General features: G+C 50.3%; 1 protein-coding gene and 1 long non-coding RNA gene across 2 annotated transcripts; one reads left to right on the top strand and one right to left on the bottom strand.

The window, feature by feature from the left end:
* The first annotated feature begins 789 nt into the window (after positions 1 to 789).
* On the top strand, positions 790 to 1,098 carry LOC133273852 (uncharacterized). Its single transcript, XR_009744949.1, has 2 exons — positions 790 to 925; positions 969 to 1,098. It is a non-coding gene; the product is annotated as an uncharacterized LOC133273852 (long non-coding RNA).
* Positions 1,059 to 2,245, bottom strand: ARF6 (ADP ribosylation factor 6). The gene is made up of 2 exons (XM_061462465.1): positions 2,093 to 2,245; positions 1,059 to 2,017 (listed from the first exon to the last, which is right to left on the bottom strand). The coding sequence occupies exon 2, from the start codon at positions 1,633 to 1,635 to the stop codon at positions 1,108 to 1,110; it is 528 nt and encodes a 175-aa protein (XP_061318449.1). The 5' UTR covers positions 1,636 to 2,017; positions 2,093 to 2,245; the 3' UTR covers positions 1,059 to 1,107.
* Positions 2,246 to 12,188: the final 9,943 nt, after the last annotated feature.

The raw sequence follows: 12,188 nt of genomic DNA, 5'->3' as shown, positions 1-12,188 counted from the left end.
TTTGTCTTGATCACAAGACAGGCAAGTCATTACTAGATTTTTGCCTAAACATCTGCAATTTGAAGTAAAACTTGCTTCAACACTTACATGTTATTGCTGCATTTTCTGGAAGGAACCTATCTTGCACTGAATTGGAGACTGACATGAGTAGTAAAAACTGCAGCTAAACATTGCTTAAGTCTGCAATGCAAGAAGAAAACTGAACAGTATCTACCCTGGAACTATTACATCATTCATGTCTTATTTGCTATATGATTGCTATGTAGTATGGGGAACTTATTTGCATCCTTTCTCATGCATGATGTATGGTTCAGAACTTCACAGCTGACATTTCAAAGCAGTTCTTACATTACCTAGCAAACATTATGCTTGATATGCACTTTGAACATGTTACAATGGTATTCTCACTACCTGCCACTGAGGCAAGGATTCGTTTCATTAGTAGTCTGAGATGTGAAGACAGGCTGAGAGTCACTATCTACTTGCAGGTTAACAGAACTTTTTTTAAAAAAGTCCTTAATATAAAAAGACAGACTGCAGTTTGATTTTAAGCAATAATTTTCAGTTTACTAGATGATGCAGACCTATCAACATATTCTGCATGAATGCAAAAAAGTAGCAATCTACAGCAAGTGACAGAAGAAAAAAAAATATAATCAAAAAAGTAGAACCAGAAAGCATACACTGAAAATGGCACCCCTCCCCCAACCATCCCCAAAATAATCAAACCATCTTAAGGGCTATGAAGAGGAAAACACAAAAAAAAAGGTTACTTAGCAAGTCTACAATGTGTCTTTCCCCTGTTTGCTGGAAGTCTGCCATAGCATCTAGTGCTTGCGTTCATGTCACATTCGGAGATTAGAGCATCCTAACGCCAAGCAAGAAGAGTTAAAACAGGAATCCAGTCAAGTCGTGAGCAACAAGAGTTAAAACAGGAAACCATCCAAGTCGTGACTGCAGAAGGAAAGGGTGGTAACTGGAGAAAGTTGATCATAATCCTATGGATGCTTTTGTTTTACTTTTCAGTAGAGAATCATTCTTCTGGAAAGCCATGTGGGTTATTTTTTTTTTCTTTAATTCTTTGTAGACTAAATAGTTGTTCTCTCATTAGGATTTATAATTGGATGTTAACCATGTCAGCCCTTCATAAAGTCCATCCCCCGTAGTAGCACAGGAGGGCTGCACATACCAATTCCTATCCCTGATTCGGGTCAGGCCCAGTTTCTCCTGGATTTCATGGGGTTTCATGGCATCAGGCAGGTCCTGCTTGTTGGCGAAGATGAGGATGATGGCGTCCCGCATCTCCCTGTCGTTGATAATGCGGTGTAGCTCCTGGCGGGCCTCGTCGATGCGGTCACGATCGGCGCAGTCCACCACAAAGATCAACCCTTGCGTGCCCGTGTAATAGTGCCTCCAGAGGGGACGGATCTTGTCCTGGCCCCCGACATCCCACACATTGAACTTGACGTTTTTGTAAGTAACCGTCTCTACGTTGAAGCCTACGGTGGGGATGGTGGTGACAGACTGGCCCAGTTTCAGTTTGTACAGGATGGTGGTTTTACCAGCCGCGTCCAGACCCAGCATCAGGATCCGCATCTCCTTGTTACCGAAGATCTTGGACAGCACCTTGCCCATCTCGGCGGCATCCAAGGGGCCCGGCGCCTCCGAGGTGCGGGGTGGGGGAGAGGAGGGCTAACGCCGACCCTCCCGAGCAGCCCGCGCGGGGCGGGGGCCGAAGCGGAGCAGGGCCGGTCCGCGCGGGAGGAGAGTGTCGGGGCAAGGGCAGGCGGGGCTCAGCGCCGGCCGCGCATGGGGCGGCTGCGGAAGAAGCGGGGCGGGAAGGGTGGTGAGGCTTGGCGAGGCGGTGAAGCCCGGGCGCCGTCGGAAGAGGAGCCGCGCCACGCTCCGCTCCTCCGCCGGGCCTGAGGCGGCGGCTCCGCCCGGCTCCTGCCTTGGCTCTCGCCCCGGCACCTCAGCTCATGGATGCCGGCTCAGGGGCGGCGGCTCCGCGTCCTGCCTGCAAAGAGACGGAAAGAGCGTGAGACGAGGCGCGCGGCGGAACGGAGGAAGGAAGGGAACCGGCAGCAGTTACCTGAGGGCCGCCCGCGGGCTCGGGCCGGCTCCGCTGCGCGCCGCTCCCTCAGCCAGCACCGCCGGAAAAGGCGCCGCGCGAGCCCGCCTCACTTCCCCTCCGCCAGCACCGCGCCTGCGCGCACCGCCCCCGCCCCGAGCCGCCCAACGGCGCCACCCGCTGCAGCCACCGCCCGCGCACGCGCCGAGGGGAGGGAGGGGCAGGGGGCGCGGAGCGCGGAAGACCCGCCCACTTCCGCCCCGGGCAGCTCGCGCCATCCTTCTTCCCGCGCGGCCTCGGGAAGGAACTGCGCCTGCGCGGCGGCCACGGCCGGAGCCCCTCCCCTCCAGCGCAGAAAGGCGCATGCGTAGAAGGGTGGGGCCGTCCCTCCCGCTGCCCATGGAGGCCCTGCGCGCGCTAGCCGATCCAGCCCTTCCGCCCCGCAGCTCGGGTGGGGCTGCCGCCTCTGCCGCTGCTGCGCATGCGCAGAACGGAGCCGGTCTTTGCCGCCCTCACTGCGCGTGCGGGCAAGCTTGTGGGGCGGGGCCTTGGTGGGGAGAGGCGCCACGCGATCACACGTCAGCAGAAGCGGGCTGGGGACGCTGGGGCGCGTCTTAAAGCCGCAGAGATGAGGGAGCTGAGCCGGCTGCAGCTGAGCCGAGTCTGCGGGGTGCCGCGGGTGTGCGAGCTCTGGCACCTTCGGCTGGCGTTGGGCTCGGGGCAGCAGTCCCCCACTGGCGCCCGGGGCCCCTTGGGAAGTAGAAGGGCGGGGGGTGTGGGATGCCCGGACCCTGAGGTGCAAGGGGTGCTCTGGGGTGCAGTGCTGGCCTAAGCAATCCCCTGCCGTGACCGGCCGCCTGGCTCCTGCATTCTTGCAGCTGCCGTGTGTCCAACCCGGCCGCGAGGCCTTGGTTCCCTGTTCACGCCGGAAGGTGAAAGCGGGGTGCAGGGTGTCAGGCTCAGGAAGCAGCTCAAACCCTGACTGTGGCAAGGAACACCCCTGTTGCTTGCCCCGAATGCTGCTGTAGTCTTGCTGTTGTGTTGGGTCCTCCGTGACCCTCAGGGCGATGTGATGAGGAAGTGGAAAGCAAGTGACGAGGGCAGTGCAGCAGGAGCCAGGGACCCAGGTGACTGTAAGCAGTGCTGTCACCATGCCTAAGCTGGTGCGAGCCCCCTGAAAAGAGGCTCCCCTATTTAAAACTAAAACCCTGTCTTAGGATGATGGGTTTTTTACAGTGAGGGTGGTTGCCCAGGTAGATGCCCCCATCCGTGGAAGTGTTCAAGGTTGGATGTGGCTCTGAGCAGCCTGGTCTCATTGAAGGTGTCCCTGTGGCATGGGGCTTGGACTAGGTGACCATTAAAGTTCCATTCCATCCCAGACCATTCTATGATGTATAGTGTCATTGGGTTTATAGCTCCTTGTTGCCTTTGGTCACTCCCTGTAATTCAGATGAGTGAAATTCAAGCTGTGGCCAGCTACTCACGAAAGAACATTCACTTACCATGCCACAGTCCTTTTCTGCCTTTCCCTGCAGCAGTGCCTCAGCACACCCTGCATGACGCAGAACAGCACCCTCCACACATACATTGCAGGCACATGTTTGGCCTGTTTCACAGGCATTACATGTTGCAACCCCATGCTCCTGGTGATGTGCTGGCAAGACTGGTGCACATAAGCAGTACGAGGCTGGTCCTCCAGGCCTTGCATGGTGGAGCAGTTGGTTGCCCACCCAATTCCTGCTGGCAGGATCTGTGGGGAGGAAAGCAAGGGGAAAGCAAGACTGTGTCAGTAGTTGCTTCTGAGCTGATGGAGTGGACATGGTAAGCAACATCCAGAACACAAAAATAGCAAAATATGCTGCAATTGCTGGGGTTGGCCTTCAGGGAGGCTGGGTGATGTCATGTTCTGGACAGCATCACTCTTGAGGAGCACAGGTGTGCTTTCACTTGGGGTTGTGTGTGTAAGACTGACTTTTACCATATCCTTCTATCCTCTCAAAAATACTAAAATTTGAGTTATTATGTGGCACATACAAAGCAATCCCCCTTGGAACAGGAAAAGGGAAATTGTTTAGTGTCTTTGAAGTCTAGAAGAATGGGAGATTTCCTAGACTACAGAATTAAGTGAATGGCAATAAGAGCCTCTGAGGAAACTGCCCTTCCATGCAGTGAGCAGAGGGAGGATGCCAAGGAAAACATACCATCCATGGTCTCTTGTAATGAGTGTGGTCAGGCTGCACTGTGGTACAGCCTGCTGACACCTGGGCTCACAAATGCCCCTACACACATCAGGCAGTGCCAGGCTTCATACTTTTGTGTTTAAAGCAGGAGATAATACTGTTAAGTATTATACTGGCATGGGATTTACAGCAAGCCCTAGTGATCCTGCTGGATGTAACTAGTTCAGTCTCACTAGCACAGGAAATTTATATAAATAGAGTTTACTGCTGAGCAGGGCTAAAATTAATGTCAGGATGTGGATGACAGTGGGTTTCTACTTGGCTCTGTTTTGTGTGACCGTTTATGTGCTGGTGAACATGGGTGACTGCTTATTAAATTAAGCAGCAGTAGTATGAGACCATGCATCTTGACCAAAGTAGTTGGGAAAGGAGATGTCAGGAATTCTAAAGTACTGCTTTTATCCATGGGCAGGCATCAATTGCTTTGCTCTACCTGCTGGCCCCAGAATATCATTTTCAGGTTTCAGGAAATGACTGTCTTCCTGCCGTTTTGTTCTGACTCCGTAAAGCACTAAGGGGCAGGTGTGACCGTTACGTGAGGTTTTTCACCCAAGTGGTGGGTACCATGAGGCACAAACCAAAATGAGTAAGTGCAGAGAGGGGAAGAACCTTTTCTATCACCTTCTCCCTCTGTTTTTGACCCAGACATACTGTTGCTTGAGTCTCTCCTCCTAAATCATGACTTTTTTATGTTTGTCAGTGACTGCATTGTCCCTCATCCTTGGGGACTGACTGCAAACGGGGCTCGGCCAGCTTTGGCTTTGCCCATTTCACCTGACAAACAGCTGGGCTCTTCTGTGTTTCCTGAGCTCCTTCTCTCCTTCCTGGTAAACTGGAAGTGATGAGAACTGTGAAATACTTGCATGCACATGTGCCAAGGTGTGAGCTGCTTTCAGGGAGATGGCAGCTGCTCTTGCACTAGAGCCATTGGAGGAGTTATCTCTACACAGCGGGGCCTTCCACTGACTAAGTGCCACTTCCTGAGCTGCTCCTCTTGCCGCAGCGTTCCTGCTATGCCCATGCTTGTTACAGGCAAATGAGAGGGTGCTCCAATTCCTTTGCCAGCATGGGCCCGCTCCTTTCCTGGTGCGTGTCCTGCCCTGGGTGAGTCTGTGGCTCAGATGAGCCATGCTGCTCCAGTCTGTGGTTGGCAGCTCCTGCCCAACTGCATTTGCCCCACGAGTCCCGGAGCCTTTAGCAGCTGCATGTCGTGTCCCTTGGCAACAAGAGCAGGGACAGGATGGACACCCCAGTGACTCCCTGAGCTCTCAAACTGCCTCCTCTGCTGCTGATCAGTATTTTTCAGCTTGGACTAACCCCAAGCTGGAGCTGTATGTTTCAGCTGTCACTGCATGACCTGCCAAAAGCATCCAAAGTTGATTTTGCCGTCTTCCAAGTCTAAAAACCTGACAAAGAGATGTGATATGCTGCATTGCTTCACACAGGAAATACAAAACTTGATTGAGGATGTGGGGATATGGATATGTACTGTAGATGACAAATGGGATCCACTCAGGCAAATGCTTTTTCACCTGCTCTGAGCTTCGTTTGTGAGGATCCTCCCTGCCATTCAGGAAAACTTTCTGTCTATATGGTTTGTGCACCAGAAGATCTGTCATAGTTTGGCATGTGTTTTTAAAGAAATGATTACTGCTCTTTAGGATGATAACATAGCAAGAAGACATTTGAGGACTCAGCACTTTCAATAGTTAAGATCTCAAATTAGTCAGTAATAAACTGTGCATGTCAATCCTTGCAGCTCACATTTACCAGTCCCACAGAGAATGGGTGAGAAGCTGGTGAGAGAGCACCACCTACTTTTGAAACATTTTTATGTATACTCATACTAGTTTCCTTAAATGAACAGAAAGGACAGTAAACAGGAAGCAGAATGTAAAAGGCATAACTTAGTAAAGCAAATAAAGGCTTTGTTGTCTGAGGAAGCCCACTGATCTGTCAGTGCAGAGTTACTGCATCTTCCCTTGGAGAGCCAGGAGATAACATAGCTTTTGTTATGAGCCTTTGAAATGTGAATTTGTCCCAGGATTTTGAAAGACAGGTTCTTATTTTTAAGATAGTGATTTGAGTAACTGTGGGATGGAAATGTGTCATCAAAGATGAAGAAATGTGATGGTCAGACTCATAATCGCAGGGCTCAGTCTACCAAAAGTCAGTACAAATCTACACCCTGGGAAAGAAGTGCACGTTAGGCACTATATATACTTGATACAGTTTAGGTTCTTATGTTGCTGATTGATTTTCAAGGTCAAATACCCCACAAAAGCATTTACAATACCCGGATATGTTCTAGATTACCTGAAAAATGTGACCTTTTAGAAGGGGTTCAGTTTCACATGTCTGCTTAAGAATTAAAAACCTTCCCAGGTCCTTGGCAACACCCAGCAGGTTACTAGGTAGCCTGCAGAAGTTAAATATTTTAAAAGTAAGCAGTGGCAGACAATGTGTCACTGGATGGAGTATCTGTTATATGCCAGTGTGGATTTACAGCCCAGAGAATAAGAAGCAATTATGGTTATAAACTGATTAAGGATTAAAGCCTGGGGGAAAAGATAGCAAATACCTGTAGGACCTTTTGATAACTTGTCTGGGCCTGACTGCAGGGCAGCCTATTCCTTCTTTTCTTTTTAGGGGCAGTGCCGTGGTACCAAGGTTTCCATCTATTGTTTTTTCATGGTTTTGTAAGGCTGTGTTTGCATGTTGTGTCCTCCCCGAGTGATCCAAGTACTGCCGCAATAAAGTGGTGAACAAAAATTATGCACCTTCAACTTTACATAATAGCCTTCACATCAGAATAAGCAAACCTCAAGGAAATGGATCAATACCCACCTTTGGTTTTATCTCTTTGAATGTAACTACCTTCCCAATCAGTTTGGATTATCAGACCAAACCCATTCTAATATGGTGTAGCTCATCTGGCTTACTTTTCTCCTCTCTTTTGGCAGAGGGAGATGGAAAAAGACTATGTTGCACTGATCCTGCAAAGGCCTTTGTGGCTTTTCAAGGAAGGAAAGGAGAATATAATAATGTTTTAGGTTTAGTATCTATGTTATATAAATTGTTCTGTTGTAAAAATGAATTATATCCTTGGTATTACAATTGCATTCCTCTGGCCATTGAAGTATCTGATACAATGGGCCAAGTTGGGATGAGTCTGGTCAGAGAAGCACTTTTCCTGAGTGCTGGGTTGTGTTCACTCCTGCCTGTAGGCAAGGAGTGGTGGAGATGGTCCCCCATGGGCGTCTCAGTCCGATTTCCTGTGATTCTGTGATGTCTATGTCTGTGCAACCACAGCTGGGCTTGGCCAGGAAACTGAACCTGCAGTCTCTGACAGTTTATGCTTTACAGGCAGCGTGGCATTAAACAGATCCTTAGGCTTTTCCCATAAAGGTAATGTAACAGTGTTAGGGAAGGAGTGGAGGTGGGAAGGAAGTGTTGTAGAATATTCTGACTACAGCAGATTTGTGTTAGCCCACATGTGTGCTGAAATGGTGTAATGAGGACCCTGAAGTATTGCTAGAAATCCCACGCTTCTCCTCAGGAGAAAGCCCTGTCCTCATCTCCCTGGTATTCCTGCAGCTTTCTGGGGAAGCTGGGAAGAGCTCTTCCAAAAGAGGTCTCCTAGTAGGAAAAACAGTTTGGCCTCCAGGCTGTTTGAGTTTGTTTTGTATCTTAAGCACATCAAAATGCCTTTGCAGTTACTGTTGGCAAACAAGCTGGCATCTCCTTTCACAGGTTATTTTCAGAGGCAGACAGAGGAAATGTCGGGGATACTGCCCAACCAAATTTCTGTATGCCAGAACCCTGAATCACCACCATGACAATATCAGCCTGAAAAATCATAAAGCCTTAATGAATAAAAATAATTTGTGGGGCTTTCCTTCCCCTCTCTGATTTTTGCATTTTCACACCCCATGTTCACCAGCAGCAGCAGAGCAGGAGATACACCAACAGGCTTCAGGACTTGGCTGGATGTAGTGTCTGACCCCATGGAGACCTGCACCCCAGGGTTTTTGGACCCCAAGCCATTGCTGATGTTCAGATGTTCTGAGTTGTCCTGATGTTCTTGCTAAGCATGGCAGTGATAAGAGGATGCCCAAGAAGCTCAGAATGGTTGTACTTTGCAGTCAGTGCTGCAGGCCAGCAGGAATCTGCTGTATTCTATATCCACACTTTAATGCTTAGAGCTTATTGCATACAGTTTCTAAGGCCCTTTTTCCTGTAAGGTGTGTTTTAGTTGTCATTCGAAGGGTCTCTGGTTCCAGGGCATTGCCTGGCCCTTGTGAGGCATGCAGGTTTGGAGCTCATGGGATCCCAAAGCTGGTTCTTTGCGAGGCTGGAGTCCGGCTTACCCACAACGCTTCAGCTGCAGTTCCTGCATAGGGGAGCTCAGCAGGAGCCTGGAGCAGCTGCTCCTGCCGAGCAAGATGCAGGAACCGGCTGTCACATAAGCACTATGGAGCAGAGTTCCCCCTGAGCTCAGAGCCCAGCAACCAAGGTTTCCTCAGCTCTGAGTGGCCTCATTTTTCATGTCAGATGTTTCCTCTGTGGTCAGGAGCTGCACCAGGGCACACCTCTGTGCTAGCAGGCCAGCACTGCTGTCAGAGCTCTGTGTCCTGGCTGTGCCTCATCCCTCCTCAGTCTGCCGAGCTAATTCCCATTAGATTTTCTCAGGAAAAGAAAAAAAAGTAGTTTAATGCCCCTGCTATCTTGATTCACTCTTGCTGTGTTTCTTCATGTGATGAAAAAGTTGTATATTTGTATCAGGAAGAAAAAGTCCCTGTGTCACTGGCAGGAGGAGCAGGTGGGAGAGGGATGACTGGCACTGTGATAACTGTTATTTCTGTGTGGACAGCTTGTCTTTCTCCCCTGTTTGTGGATGTAGCCCTCCATCTCCTAATGCCCATGACCCCCAAAGTCATTATCCTAATGCCTTTAACTGAAACTCCAGCTGTCACTGACAGCTCTTAAGTAGATAATAGGAGCCCAGAACAAAATGTTTCTCTTTACCGTGCAGCTCTGACACCCGTAAGGGCTTCAGGCTTGTGCAGCACTGGGGAAGATCATGTTTGTCTTTTCTGAGATGGGGTTGCTGTTTGTGTACTTTAGCCCTGGACTTTGCTCCACTAACTTGAGCAAGGCAGCCTGGAGGAAATGCTTAGATACTTCCCGTGTGGCTGCTGGTGGCTCTGGCCTTGGGCAGGAGGTATGCATGTGCCTTGCCTGTATCTGGAACCAAGGCACATCTGTGCTTGGGCAGGAGGTACACCTGTGCCTTGACCTCTGCACTGAAGAAACACAATGCAAAGACACCATCCTTTGGTGGTTTTAGCTCTTTGGTCAGGGCTAAACTGGCTGCAGGCTGGCTCTGTGCCTCACTGACAGCCTCAGTGGGGAGAGCATGGAGGGGACCTGTGGAGGTGGAGGCAGTGGCCCAAGGCTCTGGCTGGTCTGATGCTGCTCTCCAGCAGTGTTTCTGATCTCAGCAGCTGGTTCTACTCTCCCTCAGGCTGGTGTGGTGTCAGCGATGATTGCTGCCCTCCGAGGTGGTCTGCATGGCTTTCGTGAATAGACATGACAGTCTGAGGATCTCTACTGTGCATGTTCGCAGGCACCAGAGATCCCCCAGCCTAGTGCTCAGTGTGTCTGAAGAAATAATGGGTATCTGGAGAGGGGGGGGGAAAGGCCATTTTGGCAATGGTGGTGCCTCATTTGTAATCAGTTTTGGATTGCTCTGCTAGGAAAGGAGCAGTGCAGTCTGCACTTCTGGATTAGACTAAAGGCTGCCTTCCTTGCATGCACAGGTCTCCATGGAGCCAGAGAGAGGTGAGGGACCTGCAGCATCCCCAGCCCTGGACAGCTGGACTGTTACTTTCGTGGGATGTCTGGAGGAGGTTTCTTGGACAGGCCTCTGAAATAGGCAAAACACACAAGAAGTATTCTGTGGAAGTATTTCTAGACAGCTGTCTATTGCAGCAGTGAATAGATAAAGGCAAAAATCTCCAGCACTTTATTCCTTGCATTACATTTTTGTTACTTTTGTACCCTTCTCTGAGGATCAGAACACTTCATTACATCTGCAAGTATTCACTGCAGTGAGTAGGTTGTCTCTTAAACTCTTCAGGAAATCCTGAGCTCTCACTGGACACATCCCTAGAGCAGGGCCACAGACTTAATTTATGGGGCTAACGACAGCTTAACTTGGCTTTTCTAAAGCACTGTGTTGTGTTGAATCTTCACCTGAAGAGCTAAATGTTGCTTCCTGCATTATATGCTCCTTCTGCCTTATGTTCCCACTGCATTAATGCAGTGAACTGCCAAAGCAAGGCTGGGGGAGCTGGAAGAGCAGAGTAGGAGCTGGAGAGCAGAGGCAGCGGGAGCTGCAGGCAGCCGGGCACAGTGGCTTGTGCCTGTAATCCAAGCGTCAGGGAGGCTGAGGCTGGCGGACAGCTTGAGCCTGGGGGTTCTGGGCTGCAGAGAGCTGTGCTGAGTGGGCGTCCATGCTAAGACCGGCATCGATATGGTGGTCCTGGGGGAGCCGGGGGCCACCAGGTCGCCTAAGGAGGGGTGAACCGGCCCAGGTCGGAGACGGAGCAGGTCAAAACTCCCGTGCCGCTCAGTAGCGGGATTGCGCCTGTGAACAGTCCTTGTAGCACAGCCTGGGCAAGACAGTGGGACCCAGCCTCTTTTGGCATCTTTCCCCTGCACAACTCTGTGCTTGTCAGCTGTCAGTGCTGTGGAACAGTCACAAAACAGCCAAGGAATACTGCTGAAAGGCAAAGACATTCCCACAGATGTTTGACCTGAAGATGCCGCCCCAGCCTTGCTCACTCAGGTGATCTCATGTTTTGGTTGTGTGTGTTGTGATTTCTTCCAGCAGTGAAAGGTCACAGTGCAGGACCCAGCCAGACCTTTGGGATCCCAGTAGCTGTCACTATGAAATTGGGAAATTATAGGCAGCAGAAATTCCCATTGCATTTCTGTCTCAGAGACCCTGCACAGCTGCAATTCAGTAAGCATCCATTAAACACTGCTAGCTTAAGCAACTGACTCCAGACTGAGGCAGGGCTCCAGCTCCCAGGAGCGTCCCATTAGTCTATTTCATCAGGTATTTATTGTCCCAGCTAATTTCTGTCCTTGGCTTTGAGCCTTAGACTCTTAGGAAAACACTGGTGAATCAAGAAGCCTTTTGCTATGAGAAGTATTTCAAAGCAGAGAGTGGGACATCTCTTATCTGCTCTTCAGTAAATTAAGCGTATTGAGCTGTCCTGGAGACAGAGCTCCCTGATAGAATCATAGAATTACAGAATGGTTAGGGTTGCTCAAGGCCTGTGGCTCATAATGAAAACAGGGCATCCTGATGTGCCTCTTCTGGTTCAAAATGAGAAGTCTGGGCTTTCTTGGCTGCTTAAACCTGCTTGTGCCCAGGCATCTTTCCAGGCTATCCATCCACCCATATTTAAACATAAAATACAAGGAGCCCAAGGACATTCTCTCAGTTCCCCACTGCCACTGTATGGCCAGGCAGAGCCCACACAACACAGATGTCGAGGAATCTGGAAAAACCTGGAAAGGAGCCAGGCAGGGTGGCTTGTGCCTGTAATCCTAGTGCCAGGAGGCTGGGGCTGGCAGACGCAGGTCAAAACTCCTGTGCGGATCAGTGGCAGGATCATGCCTGAGAGATCACACCTCATGAGAGTGCAGGACCCAGTTTCCTTTGCATGGGGAGCAGGGCAGCTAGGTGTCACGACTGGTTAACATTGAGGTATGAGCAGCGCTAACACACGGGGGAATCCCATCCAGGACAGGGGAACAGAGATCACATCTCACAGCAGGTTTCTTCAGGGGAAGAGAACAGA

Source organism: Pezoporus flaviventris, unplaced genomic scaffold, assembly GCF_033815535.1.
Source record: "Pezoporus flaviventris isolate CSIRO_AGI_PZ_B2104156 unplaced genomic scaffold, CSIRO_AGI_Pfla_v1 ptg000035l, whole genome shotgun sequence".
Taxonomy (NCBI): domain Eukaryota; kingdom Metazoa; phylum Chordata; class Aves; order Psittaciformes; family Psittacidae; genus Pezoporus; species Pezoporus flaviventris.
The sequence above is the reverse complement of the archived record's forward strand: the minus strand, read 5'-3'. Positions and strand labels throughout refer to the sequence as shown.

Excerpts from the sequence above, each read along its gene's own strand:
- ARF6 (XM_061462465.1), bottom strand. The coding sequence starts at position 1,635 with ATGGGCAAGGTGCTGTCCAAGATCTTCGGTAACAAGGAGATGCGGATC.